This window comes from Suricata suricatta, chromosome 1 (genome assembly GCF_006229205.1).
Source record: "Suricata suricatta isolate VVHF042 chromosome 1, meerkat_22Aug2017_6uvM2_HiC, whole genome shotgun sequence".
Classification (NCBI taxonomy): Eukaryota; Metazoa; Chordata; class Mammalia; order Carnivora; family Herpestidae; genus Suricata; species Suricata suricatta.
Genome location: NC_043700.1, coordinates 15,196,016 through 15,211,081, shown reverse-complemented (window position 1 = coordinate 15,211,081; position 15,066 = coordinate 15,196,016). Strand labels below are relative to the sequence as shown.

At 38.6% G+C, this 15,066-nt stretch overlaps 1 protein-coding gene across 2 annotated transcripts in view; it reads left to right on the top strand.

Moving 5' to 3' along the window:
• The first annotated feature begins 408 nt into the window (after nt 1-408).
• Nucleotides 409-15,066, top strand: part of PDLIM3 (PDZ and LIM domain 3) — a 28,635-nt gene continuing 13,977 nt past the window's right edge. The window contains exons 1-3 of one of the 2 annotated variants that reach the window (XM_029934679.1): nt 409-626; nt 8,114-8,265; nt 9,819-9,903. In XM_029934679.1, the coding sequence (XP_029790539.1) occupies nt 534-626; nt 8,114-8,265; nt 9,819-9,903 (330 nt within the window). In that variant the 5' untranslated portion in view covers nt 409-533. The remainder of the gene's footprint in view (nt 627-8,113; nt 8,266-9,818; nt 9,904-15,066) is intronic. The other variant, XM_029934686.1, reaches the window with a different exon arrangement.

Below are 15,066 nucleotides of genomic sequence, written 5' to 3'. Positions count from 1 at the left end.
ACTTAACCAATGTCACACAGCTAATAAGTAAATGTTAGCGCACTCAAAATTGCTAAATAACTAACTGCATTTACGAAGCTTTTGTTCCATTTTAATTGGAAGCATAGAAACTGTGCTTTAAGTACTTCTAACCCTGAATGAAGCGCACTGCTGAGCCCCGAGTAGAAGATAAACAGGAGGACAGGTGTTACTTTAAAGACTCCTGGCGGCTGTAACCCGAAGCCTCCTCCAGCGCGCCAGAGTGGTGTGGTCCGGGAGGCTGCACCCAGCCGGTGCGCGTCTGTAAACTCCCGCGGGTCTGGCGCGTCTCTTTCTTCCAAAGTTGGAGCTCTCCTTGGTGGGAGGGGGTGGGGAAGCGGGTAGACCAGTGACGTCACTCGGGAGCAGGGATAAAGCTCCCCCACCGCAATCCGGGCAAGGGCACTTTCTGGGGAGCGGAGTGGCTGTCCCGCTCGGGGACACTTGCCGTGGGCAGGGCCGCCCCTCGCTGCGCTCCAGTGCCTGGGAGCCAAGGCCACCACACCAAGAGCACCATGCCCCAGAACGTGGTTCTTCCGGGCCCTGCGCCCTGGGGCTTCAGACTCTCTGGGGGCATAGACTTCAACCAGCCTTTGGTCATTACCAGGGTAGGTGTTTTCGGTTCCTTCGCTGGAAGTTGGGGGCTGGCGTTCAGCGGGGTTCCCCCGAGCAGAGAGTGGCCAGCGAGCCCCGGGTGCGCTGGGTGGGTCCTCCACTTCGGGCTCACAGCAGCAACTTGGCAAACGGCTGGGAGGATGCAGGGCGACTTAAGAGTATTTACAGAGTCCGCTCCAATGGTCTCTGCATCCTCTCTGTCCCCAACAACTTTGGAGGAGAGGTGAACTGACAGCGTCATTCCCCTGGGCTCATAGAAGGCTAGGCTGCAAGGGTTGGGGGGGGGGGAGGAAGGGGGTCTTCTGCTCTCGACCCCCAGTTTCCTTTCAGTAACAAAAGAAATGAGGTCCCAGGAGGGAGGGAGGAATGCCTGACGTTGGCGGTTGCTCCAGAGCCAAACGCGCACCTGAGCGCTTTTCATCTCCGGATGAAAACTTCAGCACAGCGCTGATCGCGGGGCACAGCCTGGGTCAGCCAAGTTGGGACCGTTCATATCAGCCCAGGCGGGGAAAATGTTACGAATGTGTTTTCCTAGGTTTCCAGGCATTTTGAATAAATATTTTCCAAAGCTGGGAATTTGGCTAAAGAATCATCACCTATAACTCAAACTACAAAGAAAACACGTCAGATAGTTTAGTTACCTGATGGAAAGTCACATTCAGCCTAATAACTCTGAAAATAATACTTTATTATCAGAGTCCAACTTTCCTTACTTAATATTCCCTAGAGTATAGTCTAATTTGAGAAAAAGAAAAAAGAAAAAGGAAATTTCGGGATTTCTGTCCTGTCAGTAAATAACTAGTTGGTCTAGTGTTTTTTTTTTTTGTCTTAATAGAAAATTATTACTTCAAGTATCAATGTAAGTATATTAAACATAATCTAAAAGCATAAGCTTTCAGAATATTATACTTTTCTTATATTTTCTTTTCTTCCTTACTGCTTATATTGTATTTTATAAATGTATACTTTATAATCTGACTTGCTTCTATAGATTTTTAAACAAGGTAGTACCTGTTAAATTCTGTTCTACTTATATATCTATGAGCTTTGGGAACCAATGTCTTTTTAAAAGATCTCAAAACATGTACCATACATACGCGTACCACAGAACATTTCAAGCTTTGTTTTACATTTTTTGAAAACATATAAACACATCTGACGTGTGTTGTTGTATGAGACATGAAAACTTAACATACCTCCAAAAATGTTCCTAAGTAAATTAAGCAGAAAATGGTTCAGTGATCTGGGCCAAGCAATGAATGCCTTTTATGGATTTACCAACCAAAACAGTTTCCATTATCTCTACTAAGAGATATTTTTAAAGTTTCTGAAGTATAGTTTTCTTTTGTTTAAAGGGAATAAGCTTTTGAGTCTTTAAAAGGGATAAATCATATTTATAGTAAATGCTAAAGAAATAATTTTGTCACCAAAATCTTTTAAGTGATTTATAAAAGAAATATCTTGCCATTACTATGTAACACATCAATATGACTAATCTTATGTTTGAAATTTTGCAGCAAATTGTTGACATTATAAATAACATTTATTTTACAGCAGTACTTATACTTTGCCATTGGACAACAGGAGCTATTGGCTAATGTAGTTGACATGACAATTATTATTTGGGAAGCCAATTCATTCTTGAATTTCTGATTCATTACTAATTTGTATCACTCATTTTGGCATGGCTCAGTAACAACACATGACCATAAATGATTATTTCAGTCGACTCTGCCTTTTCTCTTCAATTAATTTAACTCAAGAATAGCAGGTAAAAGTCAAGTATTTTGTATTCCAAGTGCCCCGCAAACCATGCACAAAACAGACTCATACTGAATAAACGAAAGTATATTCACTTGAACTTTTTTGCCTTCATGAACACCTAACTTGAAACTATTTCCATTAAAATTATAACAATAATAAAAATCACTTGTAAAAACACTGAAAGATATTATACTGTACTAATTACTGTTGTAATTAAACAGGAAAGTTCTATTGCTTTTATCATTTTTGTATTGTACTAACAGCTAGTGATATGATTGTACGTGTGTCAGCGCACTCCTTTGTTTCCTGTGCATGCTTCTTGGCCCTTTACATGCACTAACTCGCTGAAATCTCACAATAATCCTCTAAGAGGAGAAGTGGTAATATGCCTTGTTGCACATGAGAGAATGAAGCTTCAAGAATTTCATTAACCTGCTGAGGATCACAAGTGGACAGAACTTGACACTAGTTCTGCCTGCCTCCAAAGCCTGCATTCTGAAGTCCACACATGTAAAAAAAATCCTGCTTGTTGTACAAATCTTTCCAAATAGGGGTTTTGTGCCCTCTACTTCATCACCTGGTCCTACTGATTCTCTGTCTTTAAGATCTACCAGGTCCCTTTTTTCCTACCACTGTCCCTCTTCCATAACTTCACACCTAGCTCTTTGTCTTCCCTCTCGGTTCACTCTGCATATTCCTACCAGCTGTCACGGGGATTGCTTCTATCTTCCCCATTCTTAAAATTCCTCCAATGGCAACGCCAGTTTAGAGGGAATAAAATGTGTGGTCTTTGCGTACATTCCTGGCCTTCACCCTCTTCCCAACTGAAGTTTCCAACTTCATTTCCTCCCTCTCTCTTCCTTCTGCATCCCTTTCCTCCTCTCAGTACACAGATTGATCGGCAGTTGCATCACTACCCTGGACAACTTATGATTTCTCTACCATTTCTACACCCCCTATCATTTGTCTCCAGATTTTCCTCCTCACCCTACCCCACTGTCCTCTATGCCTAGGGAAAACCAATCAAATACCACTCTCATAGTACTCTTGGAATAACAAGCATTTCATCCTTTTATTACCAGAGACTTTGCCCTACAACCTCTCCTTATATATGCTTTGTACCACAGATGTTTGAGTACATCTGTATCCCACAGATTGCATGCAACCTGAATGTAGAAACTTATAAATTTAGGGGCCGCTCAGTACTGAGCACAGTGTCTAGTACATCACATATGTTACAAAATATAGACATAATATGAATGACTGGTTAAATTGTTTACCTTTTCTATAACTATTATTTTCATAATAGGTGCAGATTGTACACTCAAATATTCTACCATAAAGATAAGTGAGAATTGTTTTGTTGTTAATTGTTCCATCTGTTAAGTTCTTAAGTATGCAAAGAATTGAGAAACCAAGGCCTGCACTTAATACCACAAAAATCCCTATAAGTGAGATGCATGCCTCAAGTCAAATCAGCTTTTGTCTTCCTACCAGCTATAGCCTTTCCTCTGCCTCACACTCTGCAAATGCAAATGCTCCTACACAGTTGGGGGAGGAGGTTACCAACGGAACTCTCTCCAGCAACTGATATTACAATTCACAAAATTAGATAGGACAAAGGGTCCCCACCCTAGAAATCATTTACAATCCAATCAATCAGCCAGGTTGATCTGTATCATAAAAGACATCAGACCTGAGGTAAAACAAACACAAGGCATTCTTGAAAAAAAATAATTAGCAATGAGTTGTGATATGCACAATTCGAAAGAAGATCGTTTCTAGGCAATAGGTGGCATACACTCGGTGCAATATAAATTGGGGTTCCGGATGTGGAAGGGTTGTTACTGCAAACACCATATATTAATGGCCTCCATATTTCACAGAATAAGTCTGAGGCTCACATCTCTAAGTGAGCAGCTTTTCTGTTTCTGGCAAGAAGATTCTAAGGAGTTTCTTTCTTTCTTTAAGTGCTTGGACCACCCAGAAGGTGGATCTACTATCACAGCCAAGTTACAGATGGTTTGTTTGCACAACTGGTCCAATTTGGAATAAAGTGCATGTTTCTTTTGTGTATATGATGTAAAATTATTATATACATCTGATGCTGGTATGTCTTTTCCCACTCAGTGCCTCTTCCTCCCCCTCCTCCTCCCTCCTTCCTATTCAGCGCATAGTCAGGGCCAAGATCACTGTAACTGAGAACACTATATGGACTTGGGTACCAATATAGAAAATGTTACTGTATTCTTAAGTTTTGCAGGCTTGAACATAGAAAAGTATGTTACTTTAAACTATATTTGAAATTTGAGATTTTAGAAAGAAATGTTTACAGTTGAATGTAATCCTTTAACAGGATTTAAGTGCAGTAGGAAGGTCGATGGGAAAACCTATTGAATTTTATTCTACCAAAGACATGTCCACATGGAAATGCTGGTTCATATGTTCATAACATTCCTACATCCCACAAATATCTATTAAGTGCAGAATGTTCTATATGTGGAAGGCACTATGGGGGTTGCAGTTATAATGTTAATGGGTTTATACCTGCCCCCGCCCCCAAGATGCTCGAATATGAGAAGAGAAGGGACATACACATACATAAACTACCATGACACAGCCTGTCCAGGATCCATAAGAAAAGTATGGCCAAGGGTAGGAGGAGTCAGGGCAGAGATTGCCTGTAGGCGTGGCCTTGTAGGAGGTGGAAGAGCTTGAGCTACCGAGTTCGACCTATGAGGAATTACAGATTTTCACTGGATGAGTGACCCTCAGCAACATTCCTCTACTCTGAGAGCATCAGTTGTGTCATCTTAAAAGAGCGTCTTGAGAATTCAGTAGGATAATAGTTCTTAGTAATACAATACCAATAATAGTTCTCAACCCTGGCTGCCCATTAGATTTGCCCAGATAACTTGTGAAAATACTCATACCCAGGTGCTACTTGAAGAGGTTCTGATGTGATTGGCCTGAGGGATGGCCCTAGAAATGTAGATTATGGCCAGGCACTTTAGATGCCAGGTGGGGCACTGGAGTTTATTTGTAGGCAACAAAGAACAACTGAACAATGGCTTTCTCACTATTTTGCTCCATACTCCACAGCACAGCCCTTTAGTATACACTTGCCTTGTTCATAACTATTTCAATCATTTTTGTTCTTAACATGTAAGGCTCACCACGCCCATGCCATATCTTGTGCTTTCTTCATGTCTCTTGCAGTAAATAGAATATTATAGATGCTTTATCCATGATTTAAATTAGTTTTTGTTTCCAAATGGACCCAAACAATAGGTTGATGTGAATAATGGAAATCATCTGAGGCATTTGTTAAAACACAAATTCCTTAGTTCCTCTGCTAGATATGATTTGTGATTCCAGGCATCCAGGGTGAGATGGGAGTCTTTATGACCAGTAAGAATACCAGGTTCTAATGTGTTTTAACCCAAAGAAGGACTTCTGGTCTTAGAAGTTAAAAATAGGTAGTACTGAGTTTGACAATCCATGGCTAGAAAATATTAAAGTTTAATATTATTTTTATCCCTGCAAGTCACACAAGGGATGGAAACTTTTATTCTTCTAACAGTTCTGGGTCTGGGATAATTTCCAAATGGAAAACAGCTATGAAATGCCTCCCAAAGGCTGAGATATAATAATCCCTATTGTCTTCACCAAGCTTCTATTAACTATTCCGATCAGAAAATTATCACAATCACTACAGTGACATGATCACAGAAATGAAGTGAGCACAATAAATATTTTAGTGATGAGACTGAAGATCTCAAATGTATGAGAATTTATTCCCTTAGGAATTTTATTCATTTAGATGAAACTTGGATATCCCTTAGAGCCCCAAAGTTAAACAGAATTGATAGCTAGATTAAGTAAATAGAGAAAAAAATGAATGAATGACTATCCTCAAGTAAAATATAAGGAAAAATCTGCTTATCCCTGAAGTAGTATTAGGTTTAAGTCAAGTCTTGTGCATTCTTCTGCTCTAAACAGCAGAAACTTGCAAATGTAATAATGATGGGTTGGCCTTAATAGCTATAATCTTTGGGTCTGTAGGGAGTAGGTCTTTTTGTTCCATGAGCTTATTTTTAAATATCAATTTCATTTATCTTCAGGTATCCATTAATTCTAAACACTGGAATATACACTGTGATGCATTAGAAATATAGATGTTATTATAGATATGCTCAAGAACTTCCAGTCTGGTTGCCAAGACATACACAAGTAAATAAACAAACATTAAGTACAAATTATCTTCAGGAAAGAATTGAATAAAATTTAATGGTGGAGAATGATTGGGGAGGGTCTGGAGAAGCTACTACAGATGTTTGGAGAAGTCTCTTTCAGAATGTGATGTTTAAGTCTAGACCTAAAGGATAAGGAGAAGTAACTGGGTGAAGAGTGGGGGAAACATTTCAGAAAAAAATAACAGTGCATGTTAAGCCCTAAAGAAGGTACACACCGGCCCTATTTGAGAAATTAAAAGGAAACTGGAATAGCCACAACACAGTGGGTGATGGGGAGCAGGAATGATGTAGGATGATGTTAGAGAAGTAGGTAGCATAAGATCAAGTAAGGACTATTAGGCAATTGTATATAATTGGAATTAACCCAGAAAGATTAGGAGTAGGTATGGCAATCAAAAACTAGATACTCAACATGGTAATAATTTCAAATTCACTATCTTTTAAACATTTAATAACCATATGTTTACCATTAAGTATTCCTTTCATACCCCAACCCCACCCACCCCGAAAAAGAGAAATCTATGTTTCTTGTAGACAGCATAAAACTGGATATTTTTTAAACTAGTTTGACAATCTCTGTTAAAAACACAGAATATGGTTAGGCCATTTATATTTAATGTAATTACTGATAAGATCTTTAATATATCATCTTGTTAGTTGCTTTTATTTGTTCAATCTGTTTTTCATTCATGGAGAAGAGATTGTTTATGTATGCAAACTTCCCTGTGTCTGCCATCCCCAAGGGTTCTTGAATCTCAATGCTAACTTTAGTAATTTGTTCATGATTTTAGCTGAATTCTTCTTTATGGCTAAAATGGTGTCCTATATTCCTCTATGCTCTGCTGTAGTAATACAAGTTGCTTACATCTTGACTTTCCTTGGAGGAACCTGTCTTTCCTTGAACCCCAGGCAAGTTAGTTGCCCTGCAGCTTCAGCTCTCTGAATAGTTCATGAAAAGTTATAACTTTGTATATTATATGGCTTCTTCTTATTAATGCAGGAATGATTCTCTTTCTAACTTTCTATCGTCTAAATGCCCCTTTATATGAATTTTAAAGATGATTACTTATAGAGATGCCACAGAAGTTTCAAGTATAAAAGCTCCCCAAATTTGGTGAAGTTGTATTTCCAAATACAGAATTTGGGGTGAAATAATACCTAAAGAACAAATATTTTGCTTAAAGTAAAGAAAATATGATTCAAACAGGGAGTTCAGGACGATGTTTTAAGAGAGAATAAGAGAGGTCATTATAGATGACATGTGGTTAGTAAGAAATAAAAATATTGAGGATGGTGGAAAAATAGAGCTAACACAATTGATCAATTAAGAGTTATTTTAAGTTAGATTTTAAATTCCCTGCCCATTATAACATTGTCAATGAGCTGAAATATAAATGTCAGCCACAAAACTCAAGATAGTGCAAATATTGGTCTGTAAATGATGTCCTGATTTCTTCCAGATTACTCCAGGAAGCAAGGCAGCAGCTGCCCACCTGTGTCCTGGAGATGTCATCCTGGCTATTGATGGCTTTGGCACAGAGTCCATGACTCATGCTGATGCACAGGACAGGATTAAAGCAGCAGCCCACCAGCTGTGTCTCAAAATTGACAGGTGCTCTTTAATTAATGGTGTTAAAATGTGATCTGTTTTGCAGGAGAACCAGAACTATAAATGATTTCATCCTCCCAGTGACAAGGAGTGTCACAGGACCCAGAATTTTGACCAGCTTTTTTAAACATATCAGCCTGTTCTTCACTGATGTCAGTCAGTCTAGTAGTGGTTAACAAACTGATTCTGAAAAGAATTCTTTTGGAATGTCAGAATAATGAAAGAGGCTAAAAGAACTTTTTCCCCGCTGGTAATAGCACCATTCAAGGTACTGGCCACAGAAAGAATGCACAGCACAGCTCCTTGTAGTGCTGTTCTAAATGTAGTAGAGAATGGAATGGAATTTAAAGATTCTCCCAAAGAATCTCTTGACTTACCAAAATGTGATCCTGTTGATAACCAGTTGCTAAAACCCTGTATGCCATTGTCTGTTTCATACAGAATTCAGCCCAGAAGAATCTGACCAGGTAGAAGAGTGCCTGTGCAGTGAGAATGTTAGATAATGAGACATTTCTAACCAATAAAGTATTAGAAAATGGAACCTGATCTTTTGCCATCATAGCCCTGATCTGAAACTGAATTGTGAAACTGATGTTTTGGTATAGTGGTTGTTAGTGTGTGTGTATCCTGTTGCTACTGTGTTCCAAACTTCCCTGCTGTGGTTCAGAAGGCACAACCAATCAGCCAAGCTGCCATTTCAGGGGTGAAATGGACTTTTTTCCTATTTACCCATAACCCATGTTCCTGCCAAGCATGCAGTCCCTTAGGAGCACATGGCCCCAAACAGATACATGAGAAGGAGATGAGATTGGACAAAGCTCATTTCCCTGATGCCAACAGTACATCGCCCTGGCAAACCACTCACTGTCTCCTGCGGTGGCCTGGGCAGGAAGGAGGGAACAAGAAGAACCTAGAGGTTCCCCTCCAGAATCTTCCTCTCCTATACTGTTTCCTACAGATACTGGAGACCTACTTTCTCCAGGAACTGCACAATGTCTTTTCCTTAATTCAAACTCCTGTAACAAAATACGATAGAGTGGGTGGCTTAAACAACAAATCTTTATTTCTCATAGTTCCAGAGGCTAGAAGTCTGAGATCAGGGTGCCAGCACTGTCAGCTTCCTGATTGTGTCCTCACATGGCCATTCTTGGTGCATGCACGCAGAGATCTCGTGCCTCTTCCTCTTTATGTGAGGACATTGATCCTCTCATGACATCTCTACCCTCTTGATGTACTCTAATCCTAATTACCTCCCAGAGACCTCACCTCAAACACCATTACACTGGTGGTGAGGGCTTCAACACAGGAACTTGGGGAGGGACCTAAACTTCAGTTTATAGCAGTCTCCCATGCAATTTTTATCCACTCAGGTTTCCTCAAAACTATGGAAAAAACTAATTAGATGAGAGAATACAGAATAATGAGCAAGGAATGTTGCTTTTGCTTAAATTATCAAGGATTAAGAGTATTTTGATAAAAATTATGGGAGATTAAAGCATACCATAACTAGAGGGACCATTAGAATTTGGAACTTACAAAATTTCTCTTATTTACAGGGCAGAAACTCGCTTATGGTCTCCACAGGTATCAGAAGATGGGAAGGCTCATCCTTTCAAAATCAACTTGGAATCAGAACCACAGGTATGAATTTTAGAGTAAATATATTCACATTCTATTTCCTTTTAAGTGATGTAGATGCCTTCCAAGAGAAAGAAGTGGCCAACAGAAAAAACTTGGAATGAGCCACCTGATGGAGCAATTGTCTATCTTTACTCTGTGAGATTAATTTATATTATCCATGCCATTTTTATATCAGGGGAAAAAAAAGTATGCCCAGACAAGCACCTTCTTAAAAGACAGATGTGTTCTCTGGAAAAATTTGGCTGTATCTAAGTACAGTCCACTATTTTTTCATTTTTTTATGATGGACTTCTGCCAAATCACCATAACATAATCCAAGAAGTTTAAAATGTTAAAACAAAGTGAAACAAAATGGGTGGGGGTGTCTAGCATTTGAAACAGGTGTCTCTAATTTAATAATTATTGTGAACTTCAATTCTTCAAGGTCTTCACCCAGAGTTTACTTTACATTCTTCTTTAATTCTCAGTTCTGACATTCTGTAATTAAGTTTATGCTACAAAAAAGGGTTTACATTATGTAATCATGGTGATATTCTGCCCATGCATTAGAATTACAAAAGATAGAGGATTTTCCCTTGAGGCAATTCTAATGAGCTAAATTAATCTAATAATCTGATGCTTATCTGACCATGTCTAGTTTCAAAATCTCCAAAAACACTGAAATTAAACTTACCATCCATTTGCTGTGTGGAAAATGTAATTAAGGAAAGGATTTTGGAACTTCCCCTTAGCCAGAGGTTTCCCAAGTTTAGAAAGACAGATGTATCCTGAGTGGTTTAATTTTTAGAGGGCATGAGTTTTATTAGATCCTTGCCCTAGCGTTTTGACTGGAGGAAAGGAAGAGCTTGAGCCTAAAAATCAATAAGAGCAAACAAAGGAGGAGAAAACAGGCCCCCAAAACAATGGGCAGGATGTGGGATATTCGTGAAGGTGAGGACTGCTGTGTCCATTCTCTTTACTCTGAGTCTCCCAGGCAGAGCACACAGCAAGTGCTCAATAAATAGTTGACAAACTAATGAGAGGAAATGGATAAACTACATTTTCTAACATCGCCCAGGACCAAACCTGGGAACCAATTCTCAGAATGGTACATGGCTGCTCCCAGCCCCAGCTGCTGAAGGGTAAAAGTGGTCAAGCAAGTTGAATGGGATTTAGGTAAGAGCTCAGCTCTTCAGAGGAAGGGAGCAAAAGATGAAATGGATGAGACAGGTCATAAATGTGGCAAGAAGGGCTCTGAATGCTGGTGATGCCTTAGCCCCTGGCATCTGAGGTGGATTGGTGAAGAATAATACCTGTAACCAACATTACCTCTGATAGAAGAAAAGATTGGAAAAGGGAAAAGCAAAGTCCCCAGGCAGGGCCATCGTGTGCAGATAGTCCTTTGCAGCAGTACCCGCACCCAACTGCTTCTTCCCACCTCCAGTCATCCCTTAGAGGCAACACACGAGAAAAAGAGAACATGTGGTGCTTTAAAAAACAACAGAAAGAAAGGAACGTTTGAGGCTTACATATATGCATTGATTGGCCACCCAATCTCTTCTTATCACCAGGACAAAATGGATAAAATTATGAATTTCCTTTTCCATATAGTACGCATCCAAAATTGTACTGCACCCTTCTGCAAACTAATTTTCCATTCAAAACTTCTCCTCATGTTTAAAATCCGATCTCACCAATATGAGATGCTAAGATATGGTGCCTCAGTTGGTTGAGCATCCAACTTCGGCTCAGGTCATGATTTGGTTTGTGAGTTTGAGCCCCACATTGGGCTCTCTACTATCAGGGCAGAGCCTGCTTCAGATCCTCTGTCTCCCTCTCTCTGCCCATTCTCCACTTGTATTCTCTCTCTCAAAAATGAACATTTTAAAAAATTACTTTTAAAAAAATACATGTATGACCAAAGTACCAAATCTCCAGTGTCCCTGACCATGTCACAGTACCTACTCTCACATGTGGGTGACTCAGCAAGTATTTATTAAGCACAGGCTGATTTCAGACCAAAATGGAAGCCTGTGTTTTGCTAACATCTGTCCAGAATTGGAGTGTAAGGGAAATTGTCTGAGTTTTGGTTCTAGAAAAAGCCCCTTTTATAAATCTACAAGTTCTAATTTATGACCATAATTATTACAAAAACTGAATTTTTAAAAATAACCCTAATTTTAAATACTCTGGCCTCTTGTCAATCATGTCTTAGCCCACGTGTCCTACATCTTGGGGTTAAGCAATAGGGATACTTATGAGAGCACAGATGAGGAAAACATAGACAATGAGATGGGCTAAAAAAGAAAAGGAAAGGTAAAGCTTGGGTTAGAGGCTCCAGAAGCCAGTGAGATGGAGTCTTTGAACATTCCTTTACTTTGAGTCACGGCTTGTTCTTACTGGCACCCTCTCCAGGAGGCCAGTGTTCGAAGGTCTCAGAGATAAGAACCATTTCAATCCTTCCCTTAATGGGCCAAAGGATTCCTACCCTTATGATCCTCAGGCCAGATGTCTGCACAGTCAGTTCACATAACTTGGCACTTCAGGACAGACATTCCCTACACACAAAGCTCCACGTCAGCACAACCCTGCTATCTGAAACGCCAAAGCATAAACTAAACAAAGTGCAGTAATTGAAAGAAAATAATAAGCAATGAATTTCACTTGGAGCATGGAGGAAAGCTAAGTGGAGGTTATGTTTGTCTTCTTATTTTATTTTTTAATTAACATGACGCCATGCAAAAAGATGTCTTGCAGAGAAAAGTCTTCCCCGCTCCCCCCCCCCCCCCCCCCGCCCATAGGAACTCTGCAAATAGAGCAACTTTATGGACAAAAAAGATGTGTCCATCTGAGAAACAAATGCTGTTGATATATCATGCTTCAAGATCCTCCTGTAGGTGAACAGAAAATGCCATTGAATAAAATAGTATTTGAGTTCTTGTTTCTCAAGCCAAGTGAAACTTCCACTGTAAGTTTTGTGACCTTAGCTATTAGAATAAAATTCTTTTTCATTTTAAAAGTAATATATTAATTGAGAAAAAAATTACATCCTATCACCCAAGCTCAGCCACAATTAAGAAAACGTTAGTGTATTTATTTCCAGTCTTTTCCCTATGAATACACTTAGGATTTAGGAGCTTTCCTTACAGTGTTATAGTAATAATTGACAGTAAATTTTAATGTCTAGGTTTTTTTTCATTTGTCCATGCTATTATTAAATAGTTACATTTTGTTTTTATGAACTCAGACTTGAATCTTAAACTTAAAAAGAACCTTAGAAGTTGTTACGATCAACCCAAAGCCATTGAATAAAAGTCTTCCATACAATTCTGAACATGGCCTGGGAGCAGATATGCATTTTCCTATATAAAGAATTATTGCTGTAGGCTAATGGCATGTTGTTAGAGTTCTGTGTCCTTCAAAGCCAGCATTCTCAAATAGGACATTATGCTCATCTTTATTTAATGCTAGTTGAACAACTCAAAATTATAATGTAGCTATCACAATACAGGAAAGATGCTTTTCAGAAACAAATATCATTCATTTCTAAATGAGAAGATAGCTGTTTCTGTTTCCATAAAGAATTGCATTCTTGGCCATAGAAGATATGATAATAAAGATGTACAGGACCTATACACACAATCAAGTGAGTGTAGGTTGGAGTTGTTTATATTTTCAAAAGATAGCTTGAGTCTACAACTTTTCAATAACTGGAAGGTGGCTCATAGAAAACAAGCTTTCTAAATCCCCATATCCCCAAACTCTTCCCTACTGTATATGGGAAACACTTGAAACAGATCACTGAAAAAAAATTGTTAAGGGTGACTATGTGTTATTTGAGATGAGCATGAGGTCAGGGGATGGTGATTGTTGATAAATTCTAAACGTGATAAAACACCATTAGTCCTTCACTGTGGCTTCATCAAATGTATGATCTTTTCCTTATTTCCCCACCACTTCTCTTGTAAGTAAATACATACATCTATGTACATCATCAAACACGTTTCTTTTGGAGTGGGTAATAGCCTCAGTTCTTGGACTGAATCTTTATCTATGGACAACTTCTTCAAATAAGGAATTGGAAGGTGCAACTGTCTTTGAATACTGTCACTGCTGAGGTCATCCTAAGGGCTTGGAGATTGTTGTCACGAGCTGCATTCTCCCCATTACCAGCAAGTCTATATCAAGTTACTTAGCTTTCACTCTGTCAACTCTAGCATTTTGTTAATTCAAAATATAATTCCTTAGTATAAGCTCCTAACATTTAAAAATAATATTTTAAATGCACTAATTAATTTTAGTGATTACCTATTGACTTCCTAAGAGATGAGAATCATTTGGATGCTTTTGTCTGGGTAAAATAAACACAAGAGCTGGACTATACTGACTGCTATATAAATTTTTTACTGGTATTACTGTTACTGATGACTTTCCAGAAAAAGTAAAAAGGAATTAATGTGGAACACCAAACTTCTCATTGGCTTTGTATTTTGATTCTGTTTGACCATCAACAATGATGTTAGACTTGAATAGAATGATGCCTCCCCATGCCATACTTAGATTTGTTTACCTTTGATGTATACAACTTCATTGCGCTTTTTTGGAATGACTCTAGCGGCCCATAAACTAATGCTTTGCAAAGCCTAAATACAAATGTGTGAGGCCTATACTAGAAACACTTTCTTTTATATCCTTTTATGATTATATCATCTTATGAGTATATGCAGAAAATAGAAGGGTTTTTTTTAACAAATTACACATTTATGACCATTGAAATATATAACCAAAACTGAATATGGCAAAGGAAAAGCTTGAAGCTGATTAACTCAAATGCTGCTTTTTGGAAGCACTACTAGAAATTTTTAGTGCACAAATACTTCAGTGAGGATGCCTCATTTACAGGACAATCAGCATCCATGTTTATTAATCATTTTAAGACTAAGAAGAAATAAGGGCAGTGACTTTTTTCCCCACAAAACTATCATATTATATTAACTAATTTTTATAAATTCAATTCTATTTATCAAGATCTTTAAGGTGTATCATACTTTGTTTAAAAAAAATCACAAAGCTTGAGTCCTTAGTTCTGCCTGATTCCCTCTTTTAATTAGCCTGAGAAATTTATAATTTACCAAAACTAAATGAGGCAATTAGCCTTCTGTCTTCTTTCATTTCAAAAAGAGT